This window comes from Thamnophis sirtalis, unplaced genomic scaffold, assembly GCF_051295495.1.
Source record: "Thamnophis sirtalis isolate CommonGarterSnake01/CBP01778 unplaced genomic scaffold, rThaSir2_p1.2 scaffold_7, whole genome shotgun sequence".
NCBI classification, from domain to species: domain Eukaryota; kingdom Metazoa; phylum Chordata; class Lepidosauria; order Squamata; family Natricidae; genus Thamnophis; species Thamnophis sirtalis.
The window spans coordinates 54,802,064-54,814,210 of NW_028261387.1; the positions used below are offsets into that span (position 1 = coordinate 54,802,064).

The following is a 12,147-nucleotide window of genomic DNA, read 5'->3' on the forward strand; positions in this document are numbered from 1 at the left end:
CCATTAACCTGTGCCACAAGTTTTTATTTTACATGCTGGAGGCCAGTGAAGAGTTGCGGATTCCGTTCCAACCAGTATGGTTGGAATGGGCTTGCTGGTGTCCACGGGCACAGCGCACACGTGTGTCTTGGCGCTTCTGCGAGCCTCTGTGATACTCCAGCTGCTCAGCGGAGCATCGCGCAGGCGCCATACGTGCTGTGCATATGCGTAGAAGCGCTGAAGACGTAAAAGGACAGTAAGAAGCGAGGGCGGGTGGGTGGGCCCTCCGGAGCACCGTACCGGAACGGTATCCGGTGCTCTGGGCTGGCGCCAGTACGCCCGTACCGGAGCATACTGCCTGTAACCCACCACTGCTGGAGGCATATATTAAATGATACCTAGATAGTGTATTATTACAATACTATTCAGTGGGGGACTGCATTTAACATTCTAGAAATTATTTATTTGTATCATTATCCTTTACAAATTTTCTTTGCCATTCCAACAGAACATTCAGTTTATCTATTGATTTTCATGGCCATTACCTCATTCTAGCAGCAAATGCTTGTTGCATTAACAAATGCTTGTTATCAAGAAGTAATCTTACAAGGATACAGAAGGGTGTGGAATCAAGGTTTTTTTATTATAACAATACAATGTCCACCGACTCCACCTATTCAGAAATAACAAATTGATTTCGAGGTTTTTTTTAAAAAATGTGATCTATTGAACAAGAATTAGTGCTTGTTTTATACCACACTAGAGGAAATCACATATTTGGTTTCAGCTTTCCTGAAAGTCCAAGTGTCAATGATTGTTCATAAGCTAAATTTATTTCAACATCATCAAGCATTGTTTTATTCAAAAACAGATGACTCAATGGAAAGATTGAGTGCATATTTCCTCCTTTGTCTTCCCATTACAAAATGTTAATGTTAATATAGCCTTCTCCAAATTAAGCTGGATGCCAGAGGATTTATACATTCATCAGCTTTGATATTCAAAATGTTTACTATAAATAAATTGTAATTCCCAAATTTTAGTCAGCCTTTCTCAGTTCTTGCCCAGCACATAGGTATAAACATTATAAATTGAACTTAATGAAAAACTAATGGACATTTAACAGTTTTGTCATCTTTCTATCGTAGAGGAAGGAGGCTTTGAAATTTGTTCAAATCATAGCTAAGTTACTTGTGTGCATTTAAAAATCATTTTACTTTTTAAACATGTAAAAACTAGATTAAAGCATTAAATAACAAATACAATAAGGTATAAATTAAATTAACACTATTAAGAAACTATAGAACAGCTAATGAACGATAAGAGAAAATGTCTGGGCAAACAACTAAGCTTTTAATATATAGTAGAAACATTCCACAATTGTGTGTTTGTGTGTTTACTGAACAGATATGGAGAATTGATTTCATGTGGTTAGTACCATAATTGAGAATGTGCACTTCTGCATTACAATTAATATCAATAACCTACAGTACACCTATCAGGATGTAAGAGCTGCTAGAAGTTATTCAAATTTTAGATCAAAGTTGCTTAGGACCAGAGAAATCAACAGTGGTTTATTAAAATGACTGAATGACTAAATGAATTAGTGCAGATACTTCAGAAATGGATGTATGTAGAATTCTGAGCCATTTTCAGCTTTTGAACTACCTTCAAGGAAAATCCCCTAATTTCATCTTTAAGCGATTAACCTAAAATTATTTCTATCAGAAAAGGCTGGAGTTGCTGTACAAGCCAAAATTGTTCTACCCAATGACAGGAATCCAGTAACAAGAGTTAAATCCACAATAAACTTGACTAAGTTCTATTCTTACTAAGGGAATGCAATCTTCTCCAAAATAAATTACATACCTTCCAAGCCAGGCATCAACTTCTCAGTCGTATTTACCTTGTTTCATAGTGCTTTGTATTTATTCTCAGCCTTAGGCATTCTTTTTTGTGAAAAATCAAGATTAACTACCACGCAGCAACTTTTCTAAGTGTCATAGCAGTTCCTAGAAAAATGCCAACGACTGAATACTGGTTTAACTTTATTGCTTTCAAAAAAAATAAACATTCTATCAATCTTAAGAGCAAATCTGCTATTTTTTAAATGCTCTTATTTAAGTATTTTCCATCTCCCAGAATAAAATTAAAGAATAGAGTTTGTTATCACATAAAACATAAGGTAAATAAACAAAGCTGGTTGGTCATTTTGAAAAACACAGTGAACTTTTTATTTTGGCTCAGCATGGTGCCTCATATGTAATGAGGATCTTAAACAATTTTCTTCAAATATTTCTAATTATTAATATAAATGTTTGCAGAATTTTTGTCAACTGAAGAAAATAAGATACATGATAAAAAGTGCAAGTAAAAAGTTTAACTGTTCACTTTATTTTCTATCATGTTTACTTTTTTGCACAATCCTATATTTGCTTATTCAAAACTGGTTTCCTTTGTATTTGTTGAAAAGCTAAGTTTCTTGGAATCAAATGAAATTCTTTAGAAGTAACTTAAACATACAAGATGCAATTGCTTTATGGCTAAATGCAAAAGTAATTTGTATTTCCTACTTCCGCTTTTGTTGATGGTCTAACATGAATAATTGGCAATGGCAAACCACTTCTGAAATCTTGCCAATATGAGGGTTTTCTCCAGATAGTTGCTAGGAGACAGGACTGCTTGGATTGGTCCCTGCAGTCTTCTTGGCAATATTTCAGAAGTGGCTTGCTATTGCCTCCTTCCTAGGGGAGAAAGGGGGAGAGAGAGAGAGTTATTGGGCCCAAGACACTCAGTTGGCTTTGAGTCTAAGGCAGAACTAGAACCCATGTTGTCCTGGTTTCTGGCTTGGTGTTTTAAACACTACACCAAGCTAGTCAATAACATATAATTAAGGAGAAACTTCCTAACAGTGAGGAACAATTAGCCAGTGGAACAGCTTGCTTTCAGAAATCATGGGTGCTCCATCATTGGGAGTTTTTAAGAAGAGACTAGTCCAGAGGTCTTCAAACATGGCAATTTTAAGGCTTGTGGACTTCCAACTCTCAGAATTCTCCAGCCAGCTATTCTGGGAGTTGAAGTCCACAAGTCTTAAAGTTGCCAAGTTTGAAGATCTTTGGACTAGACAGTCACTTATCTGAAACGGTACAGGTTCTCCTGCTTGACCAGGAGGGTTGGACTAGAAGACCTCCAAGGTGCCATCCAGCTCTATTCCTATTCCATTTTATACAACGTGATTTTTTTAAAAAAGCATTTAATGAGAATACAACCGCAAGCACGCACCATCAACCAATATTTTCCCAGTTGAAATCTCTCCAGCCTTGTTGGGTCTTCAGTTCCAGAACCTTTATAGAGTTTAAGAGACCGGGGGTGGGGGGGTGGGTGGTAGTCATGCTATCCCCATTTATGGGAACTGAAACCTAACAACAGCTGTCGACAATCGGGGGAAGTTTTAAAAATATATACCAGCTTTGTAACCTGAATCCATCATTTTACAACCTCCACGGGGTTGTTTTTGTTTCCTTTTCCCTTTCCTTTCCGAGTTAACCACCGCAAATTTCTTCAAACTCCTTTTACGGCGCGCCCTCAAATCGCCGCCCTTCCGTAAACTCCAAGTTCCCGTTCGAGGCCACACGTGCTTTTTCAGCAGCGTTACCCTTGTTCGGCGGAGCAAGGCGCCGTCGCCTTAGAAACGCCCTTCCTCTTTTTCATGACGTTTTTACCGTCGAGCTATATAAAGACGAAGCAGCTCACGCCCATTTACCAGAAAAGTGGCGGCGTTGCGGTTGTCAGCATCCGGGGGAATTTGGACGCGCCGCCCTTTCCTTGCCTCTAAGCTCCCGGAGTCTTTTCTTCGGTTTCCTTCTGCGATCAACGATGGGTCTTTTCGCTTCTTGTTCCGAAGAGGCTCTTCCGGCGGCCTTGCTCCTCCTGCTGCTGTTCTCGTCCAGGGCTTTGTGTGAGTAAGAAGCGCCTCTTAAAAAGCCCGCTAAAGTTCGGGCTCTAAACGGAGCGGGCGGGGGTGGGGGTGGGGAGCTCCTTAGTTATTGCTTATGGAAGGGAGCTTATTCTTCGACAAGGCGCGGGAGTCGCTTTGTCCCTTGCTCTGGGCAGCCGCGATCTCTTTGTTGCTTTGCGACCAAGAAGGAGAAAGGCCCCGTCGCCAGGCAGAGCTGCTGCTCCAGCTGCTTTACCGGAAAGGGAGCTCAGCTTTTTGAGTCGAGGGGAGAAAAAAGAAAGACGCCAGCAAAGGACTCTCTACTGTCGCTCTCTGCTGTCAGTGCCTGCTACGAAGGCCACGCCCATTTGCCGCTGTTTGCTCTGTCGGATCAGTAGCACTAGCAATAGTACTTAGACCAGAGGTCTTCAAACTTGGCAACTTTAAGACTTGTGGACTTCAATCCCAAAATTCTCCAGCTAGCTAGCTGGAGAATTCTGGGAGTTGAAGTCCACAAGTCTTAAAGTTGCCAAGTTTAGGGATCCCTGACTTAGACTTATATACAGCTTTACAGCCCTTTCTAAGACTTGTTTTACAGAGTTAACATATTGCCCCAATAATTTTACCTACCTGCGAAGGCTGAGTCAACCTTGAGTGGATGAGACCCAAACTGCTGGCAGCAGTCAGTCAGCAGAAGTACCCTGTAGTGTTGCATTCTAACCACTTCACCACCACGGATCAAGCCTAGTGGCTCCTCGATGACTGTGGATTCTCTATCCGTCATTCCCTACCCCGGGACCCTTTGGTTGACTGTGGGATTCAGAAACAGCTGAGTGTTTAGCCAGATCTGTCTTTGGGAAGACTGAGGTAGTTGAGTACCTGAACTGAGGCTCTTTAAACACATCATAGTTACTGCTCATAATGGGAGCCAAGGCTTTATTTGAAGGACATGTTTGTTGACATAACATCATCATAGTTGTTTTGTGGATGACGTTTGTTGTCGTTTCTCAAACAGAAATGTAACTAACTATCGGGAAGACGTTGGTTGCTCCATTTTTGACCTGTTCACTTGACCTTTTCTCTATGAGTTGGTTTCTTGAGTTACAGAAGCCAAACCGCAATTCAGACTGGGACTGAAAGCCAAGAAGTGCACTTCTGTTTCAGAACATAAAATCTGGACTCTGAAGCAGAGTCAGATGAAAGTGTGTTTATTTAAGGATTATTTTAGTCACTGGTAGGGCAATGTTCACATAGTCTGTTATAACTGCACAAGCAAAGCCCAAAGTTACAAATATGTTAAAAAGCAAATAAAATATTTTTTGTGAATGAAGGTAAATATACGTGTCCCATGAGAATGTTGTAGGATCCAATCTGAATCGGTCAAGGGATCAAAGGTTTATTCTTCCAAGCTTTAAGGCTCATATTAGAGTCCATTGTCGGGGAACTTTTCTCTCCAGAAGATGTGTACTGGGCTGTTCTCTATTTTGTATTTATATGATTCCTGGTTGTAGGTAGCCTTCTGTTATTAATTAGAGTGCTGATGGCTGGCTCTTCTACTGCTGTTACCCTCAGCTCCTAAGTATCGGATTAGCTGGTGGTAAATCAGCACTCCTCCACTGATGGACCAGTTTGACAGGCTTCAATCATTTCTCTGACTATTTTTGTTTCTCTCAGCCAACAATTGTAGCTATGAAGTTGAAAACATGTCCTTGTTCATTGTAATGTGCAGCTATCAATGAGTTTGAGTCTCCTTGTCTAAGTGCTCACTTGTGTTCTTGCAGTCTGATGGTTAGCTTCCTCTCAGTCTGTCCCACATAGTTGCTGGGGGCAATCCATGCAGGAAATCTGGTAAATTGCATTTGAGGTTTCTCCCACCTCTAAACGAATCAATGGTTTTAAATCTGCCTTTAAAAATAAGCTAAAATAGGATAGTAGCTTTAAGCTCCTGTTAAAGAGTATTTTTTTGTGCAGTGAAGAAGAAAATGAGAAAATTGTAGATTTGGAAGAAACCATAAAGATTAACTAGTCTGACTTACTGCAAAATATAGGAAAATTATTTATTTTATTTTTTAAATAAATTTTTATTAGTAAAAGAAAAATACAACAACCAATAACTGGTAAAAGGCAATACAACATCCACTGTTTTGCTTTACATTTGACTGCGTTTCAAGACATTCCCATAGTATCAAAATCATTATAGACATCAAAGGTTAGGTATCTTCTTCCCTCCCTCCCTCTTTCCTTCCCTTGTTTCTTCTTTCCCACTCCCCTTCCTTCCCTCCCTCCTTCTCTCGTTCCCTCCTTCCTTCCCTCCTTTCTTTTCCTTTCCTCCTTTCCTTCCCCTTCCCTTTCCTCTCTTCATCCCCCCTCCTTCTCTCATACCTTCCCTCCCTCCTTTCCTCCTTCCCTCCTTCCTTTCTCTTCTCTTAAGTTCCCTCCTTTCTTCCCTCCTTCCCTCCTTCCTATCTACTCTCCTTCTCTCCTTCCTTCCCTCCCTCTTTCCAAAATTTTGTCCAATTCCTGGTCCTTGTTCTGGAAGCCAAATTGTGCTAAGTCTAATCTATGTTTATTTTGAATTTGAAGGTATGGCCACCAATCAATGTTTATTCCCCTTTCAGCCAAATTTTCCCTAGAGTTTAGTCTATTTTGATCATCTAGCAACTGTTGGTAAATAACAATTTTATCAAAGTTTATCAAATTTGGGTATATCAGGGCTTCCGTCGGAGATAGCAATAGCAATAGCAGTAGACTTATATACCGCTTCATAGGCCTTTCAGGCCTCTCTAAGCGGTTTACAGAGAGTCAGCATATTGCCCCCAACAATCTGGGTCCTCATTTTACCCACCTCGGAAGGATGGAAGGCTGAGTCAACCCTGAGCCGGTGAGATTTGAACCGCTGACCTGCTGATCTAGCAGTAGCCTGCAGTGCTGCATTTAACCACTGCGCCACCTTGGCTCCATTTGGGAAGTTGGGTGTAAAATTTCCTTCTGATTTCCAGCCAGTTCTTGATTAATACCCCTCTTAAGTGGTGTCTACTAAAATAATTGTGGACTTTATTTCCCTCGCACAATAGGTAGTTGTGCCACCCATATTGCAGGTCATGGCCCTCTATCGTTAAGATTCTTTTGTTGGCTAACATTACCCACTCTTTTGTCCACATAGTTGTTGCTGCTTGATGATATGTTTTCCACTCCGGTAGGCCCATTCCCCCTTGTGCTCTTTTATCCTGAAGGTGTTTATATTTTATCCTGGGCTTTTTGCCATTCCATACAAAATTTCGTACCATTTTGTCTAAATCATTATAAAATTTTTCCCCTAATTTGACCGGTGCCGTTTGAAATAGGTAGAGGATTTTTGGCAAAACATTCATCTTGATTACTGCGACTCTTCCCATCAATGATATTTGTAGTTTCGACCAGTTTTTTAAATCTTTTTGGATATTTTGTAATAGTTTATCATAGTTATCTTCTTTTATGGAAGAGCATTTCACAGTCAGCCAGATCCCTAAGTATTTAATTTTTTTGGTTACCTTTATTTCCATTATTTTCTCTAGTTCTCCAATCTGATTTTTGGGAAAGTTCTTTATAATCATTTTAGTTTTTTCCTTATTTATTTTTAATCCGGCCATACGCCCAAAGTTCTCAATATCCTTCATCAAATACGGTCCTGAAATTAGTGGGTCTTCCACAATAAAGACCATGTCGTCCGCGAAGGCCTGTGTTTTGTATTGTTCTTTTTTTATAGTCAACCCCCTAATTTCCTGGTTTAATCTTATCCGACTTAGGAGAACTTCTAAGGACATAATAAATAGTAATGGGGAGAGCGGACACCCCTGTCTAACACCTTTTCCAATTTGTACCCTCTCTGTTAATTCTCCATTAATTATGATGTTTGCAGATTGTTGTGAATATATAGCTTCTATGATCTTTATAAATTTATCGCCAAATTTCATCATTTTTAATTGTGTGGTTAAAAAGTTCCAATCTAAGTTATCAAAAGCTTTCTGGGCGTCGACAAAAATTAAAGCTACTTGTTTCTCGGATCTTGTTTCGTAGAATTCCAAGGTATTGATTATCATTCTTGTATTGTACCGAATATGTCTTTTTGGGAGAAAGCTGTTTTGATCTGGATGGATACTTTGGTTTAATATTATTTTTAGCCTTTCCGCCAATATTGATGTAAAAATTTTATAATTGCGTTTAACAGAGATATAGGTCTATAGTTCTGAATCTTACTACTATCCGCCTCTTCCTTTGGTATTAGGGTGATGTAAGCTTCCTCCCATGATTTTGGGACCTTACCATTTTGTAGTGCCTCATTGAATAGTTCTAATAATTTGTCTTCTACGACGTTTTGAAGTTTTTTGTATATTTCCGACGGAAGCCCATCCGGACCAGGAGTTTTGTTGTTTTTTTGTTTTTGAATGGCCTTTTTCAGTTCTTCTTGTGTGATTTCCTTATCAAGCATCTCTCTCATCTCCTCCGGCAAGACTGGAAGTTTCTGCTTTATTAGGTATTTTCTAGTGTCTTGTTTATTGATTTCGTCCGGTTTATATAATTTCTTATAGTAATTCTGTACAATCTTTTTCTTTTCCCTTATTTCCTGTTTCAGATTCCCCTCCTCGTCACACAATTGTTTAATAATTCTTTTGACCTCCTCTTTTCTTATTTTGTGGGCCAGCCATCTCCCAGTTTTATTTGCATGTTCAAAATAGTTCTGTTTCATTCTCTTAATATTTTGTGCTACTTCCTCTTGCGAGATCAAATTTATTTGGTGTTTGATTAACTCTCCTTTTTCCCTGTACCTGCTATTGTCTGGGTCTTTCTGAATCAGCAATTCTGTCTCTCTTAATTCTTTGTTCAGTGTATTAAGTTTTCCCCTATACATTTTGTTTCTTCTTATTAGATAGCCTATTGATATTCCCCTCACAACTGCCTTCATCGTGTCCCAGACGTTTTGTATTGAAGTCTGCTCTTTACCGTTTTCTTTGAAAAAATAGCCCAGTTCCTTTTCTATTTGTTGTACGAATTGCTTCTCTTGTAATATGTTCTGGTTTAATGTCCACCTAGCTTTTGTCCTTGACTTCCCTTTCCATTGCCATAAGACTGGGTGGTGGTCGGCCCACTTGTTCGTTGTTATTTCAATGTTTACAGTATCCATGAGTAGTTCCGGGTTTGACCAGACCATATCGATACGGGACCATGAATTATGTGGTTAAGAATAAAACGTGTACTGTTGTATCTTGTCATTCATTGTTCGCCAGACATCATAAAGGTCTAATTCCTTCACCATATTTGCATAGGCAGTCGGTAATTTCCTTCTTGTACTTTTCTTGTGTATACCCTTATAATCCATTTTACCGTCTACTATTGCGTTGAAATCCCCTAGAATACATATATTTTGCCACTTTATTTCATTTATCCTCTTGTATAGATTTACATAAAATCTTTCTTGTTTTTGGTTTGGAGCATAAATTCCAACTAGTAAAAAAAATTTTTCACCATTCATTATCTCCACCATTAGTACTCTACCCTCTTTGTCTGCATGTATTAATTTGGGGTTCAACCATTCCTTTATATACATCACAATTCCCCTTTTTCTAGTTTGTGCTGACGAGCAAAATGTTTTACCTAATTTTGGACAATTTAACAAATTATTATATTTCTCTTTAATATGGGTTTCCTGAAGACAAATTATATCTAGCTTTTGTTTCACTAGATCCAACAGTACACGTTTTCTTTTGGAAGTTATGTTAAGACCATTTATATTAGCTGACAGTACATTCGTTTCCCATTCCCCCGTTCCTTTACAAGTTGTTCGCTTTGCTGGCACCTTTAGATATTGTCTCAATTGGTGACCTTGCTCTTGAATCTTCTCTGCCATATCTCTCTCGCTCCCTGACCTCTCCCGTCTCTTGCCCCTCCCGCTGAGTTGCAGTTATAGTGTCCTCCTGTCTTAAGGTTCCTTCTTTATTAAACCTCTCTTCATCTGCTAGTAAGAGCTCCTGGAATTCTTGAGCTTTCTCCAAAGTATCTATCCAGTACTTCTTTTCCCTCCATGTTATTAACATTCCTTCTGGAAGAAGCCATCGGAACTGGATTCTGTGTCTGTTTAATTGTGAGGAGAGGAAGTTGTATTTCCTTCTCTTCTCTCTGACTCTCCGGGGAATCTGCTTTAAAATGAGGATTTCTTTACCCTTATACGTTAGTGAGTCCCCTCTTATTGTGCTTAGAATGTCCTCTCTTAGTTGTCTTCTCAACACCCTCACATGTATCTCCCTCGGGAGTCGATGGCATCTCGCGAAGCTTGTATTAATTCTATAGACTTCGTCCAGTTCGTTAATGACCTCATTTTTCAGCCTGTCAAGGACTAGTCCCAGAATTTCTCCAATCAGCTCCCGGAGGTCTTCGTCTCTTGCTTCTTCCACGTTTTGTAGTCTCAAATAGTATGCTGATCGCTCTAATTCTAGGTGAAGGATGGCCTCCTCCAGGTTTGAGTTTATAGATTCCAGTTTATCCTCTACTTTGTCTATCCTTTTTTCCGCTACTCCCGTTCTCTCCTTAACATTTTGAATTTCCTGTTCATTTTTCGACAGCGCTGCTTGTATTGCCCCTATACGCTCCTCAATCTTTCCCATATTATTCTTAATTTCATGCATTTCATTCTTTACTCCCTCCAGACCTTTGGTGACATTTTCGCTCATCTTCAGTATTGCCTCCTGTAAAGAGTCCATTGTTACCTCCTGGCCTTGTGGAGTTGGGGCTGTCTTGTCTCCCATTTGCCTGCCCTCAGGCGACTTTTCCCTCACCGGGGTAGATAAAGGCGTTTGCTTTTTACTCCCTTTGGTTAAAGTTACTGTTCTCGTTGCCATTTACGTTAATTCAGTTCTCCCCCTTTAAGCTGCAAATTTGGTACCTTCTGGTTGCTGCTTGAGTAATTATACAGTGCCCGGAGGACATGCAAGGTAGTTAAACTAGAGCAGAGCTATACAACATAGAAGCAGTTAATTCTGCAATATCTGGGAGGCGTTTACTAGCTAGGGGGAAGATGTTTCAGCGTCAAGAGACGGGAGAGGCCAGAGTTTCTGAAAGTATTTTAGAGCTCACCCATCAATCACTTCCTGTTGTCAGTATAATGTTGTCCTTCTGTTGTCTCTGGCTGTAATATGGCACCGCGCTCTCAGTGTTTTAAAGCTGGTTCAAACCCTCGCGACTCATAAACTTTTTCCCTTTTTTCCCACGAAGGGGGCAGATCCAACTGACTGTCTTTCTCTCCTCCGTCTCGTCCTCCGTTAATCCTCCAGATTTAAATAATTTAAATAATCCAAAGTCTCGGTCTTTCTCTATCCGCTCCGTCACTTGGCTCTCTCAAATCTTTCCTGTTCGTCTTTACTAGCCGCTTCAACCAAATGCGCCCACACACGTATCTGTACTTATTACAGTTAAGTTGTTTATCCCTTCAGATTTAGGCTTTTAAGTCAAGATCTTACGTTTGCCGTCATTCAATCCGCAACGTTCCCTGCAGCTGTCTCTCCCTTCCTTGTTGAGGGCTGGCAGTCACATCTTCTGGTCGGCCATTAATCAGCCGACCTCTTTTACACGCGCTCTGAGGGAGCCTCTCGCTTCATGGGGGGAGATCGCCTTTCTCCCTCCACTGCTCCGATGCTTCCCCTCTCCACAGGTCCTCGCACCTCGAAGGGACCTTGCCTACTGCGGCCACGCTCGTGCAAAGACCGGACGAACCGAGCAGAGGATCTGTCGGCAGCTCGCTCCAGCGCGACGCCAAACCGGAAGCCATCAAAATATAGGAAAATTATTTATAAAATCCATGAGGGATTCTACTTAAGAACCTCCAAAAGTGGAAAATCTACAACCTCCATCGCTAAATTGCTATACGAGCTTATCATCTGGAGGCTTTTTTTACCTATTTAAATGAAATCCAGGTAGCTGCAACTTGCTATTTCTTTTTTTTTAATATTTTTTTTTATTTTCAGACAAACACAGACACACAACACATATAACATAAAAGCCTCTTCAATTACACACTGTGTCAATTGGTTACAGAGTCTTTTTGTGTCCTTTCTGTAGTCCTCACTTGAGTTTTATCAAAATTCACATATTGACAATCAAGGTATCTTTGCATACATTGTTATTATGCTTCCTCCTATTCTAAGTCATTCAATCATTTTAGCAAACATTCTCTAATAATTTCCAATTGCATGTTCCCCCCC

At 40.0% G+C, this 12,147-nt stretch overlaps 1 protein-coding gene across 1 annotated transcript in view; it reads left to right on the top strand.

The window, feature by feature from the left end:
• The window catches only part of LOC106554305 (complement receptor type 1), an 82,099-nt gene that overhangs the window by 39,119 nt on the left and 30,833 nt on the right, over nt 1-12,147 (top strand). The window contains exons 11-12 of the mRNA XM_087720852.1: nt 535-613; nt 3,626-3,937. Coding sequence (XP_087576978.1) covers nt 535-613; nt 3,626-3,937 — 391 coding nt within the window. The remainder of the gene's footprint in view (nt 1-534; nt 614-3,625; nt 3,938-12,147) is intronic.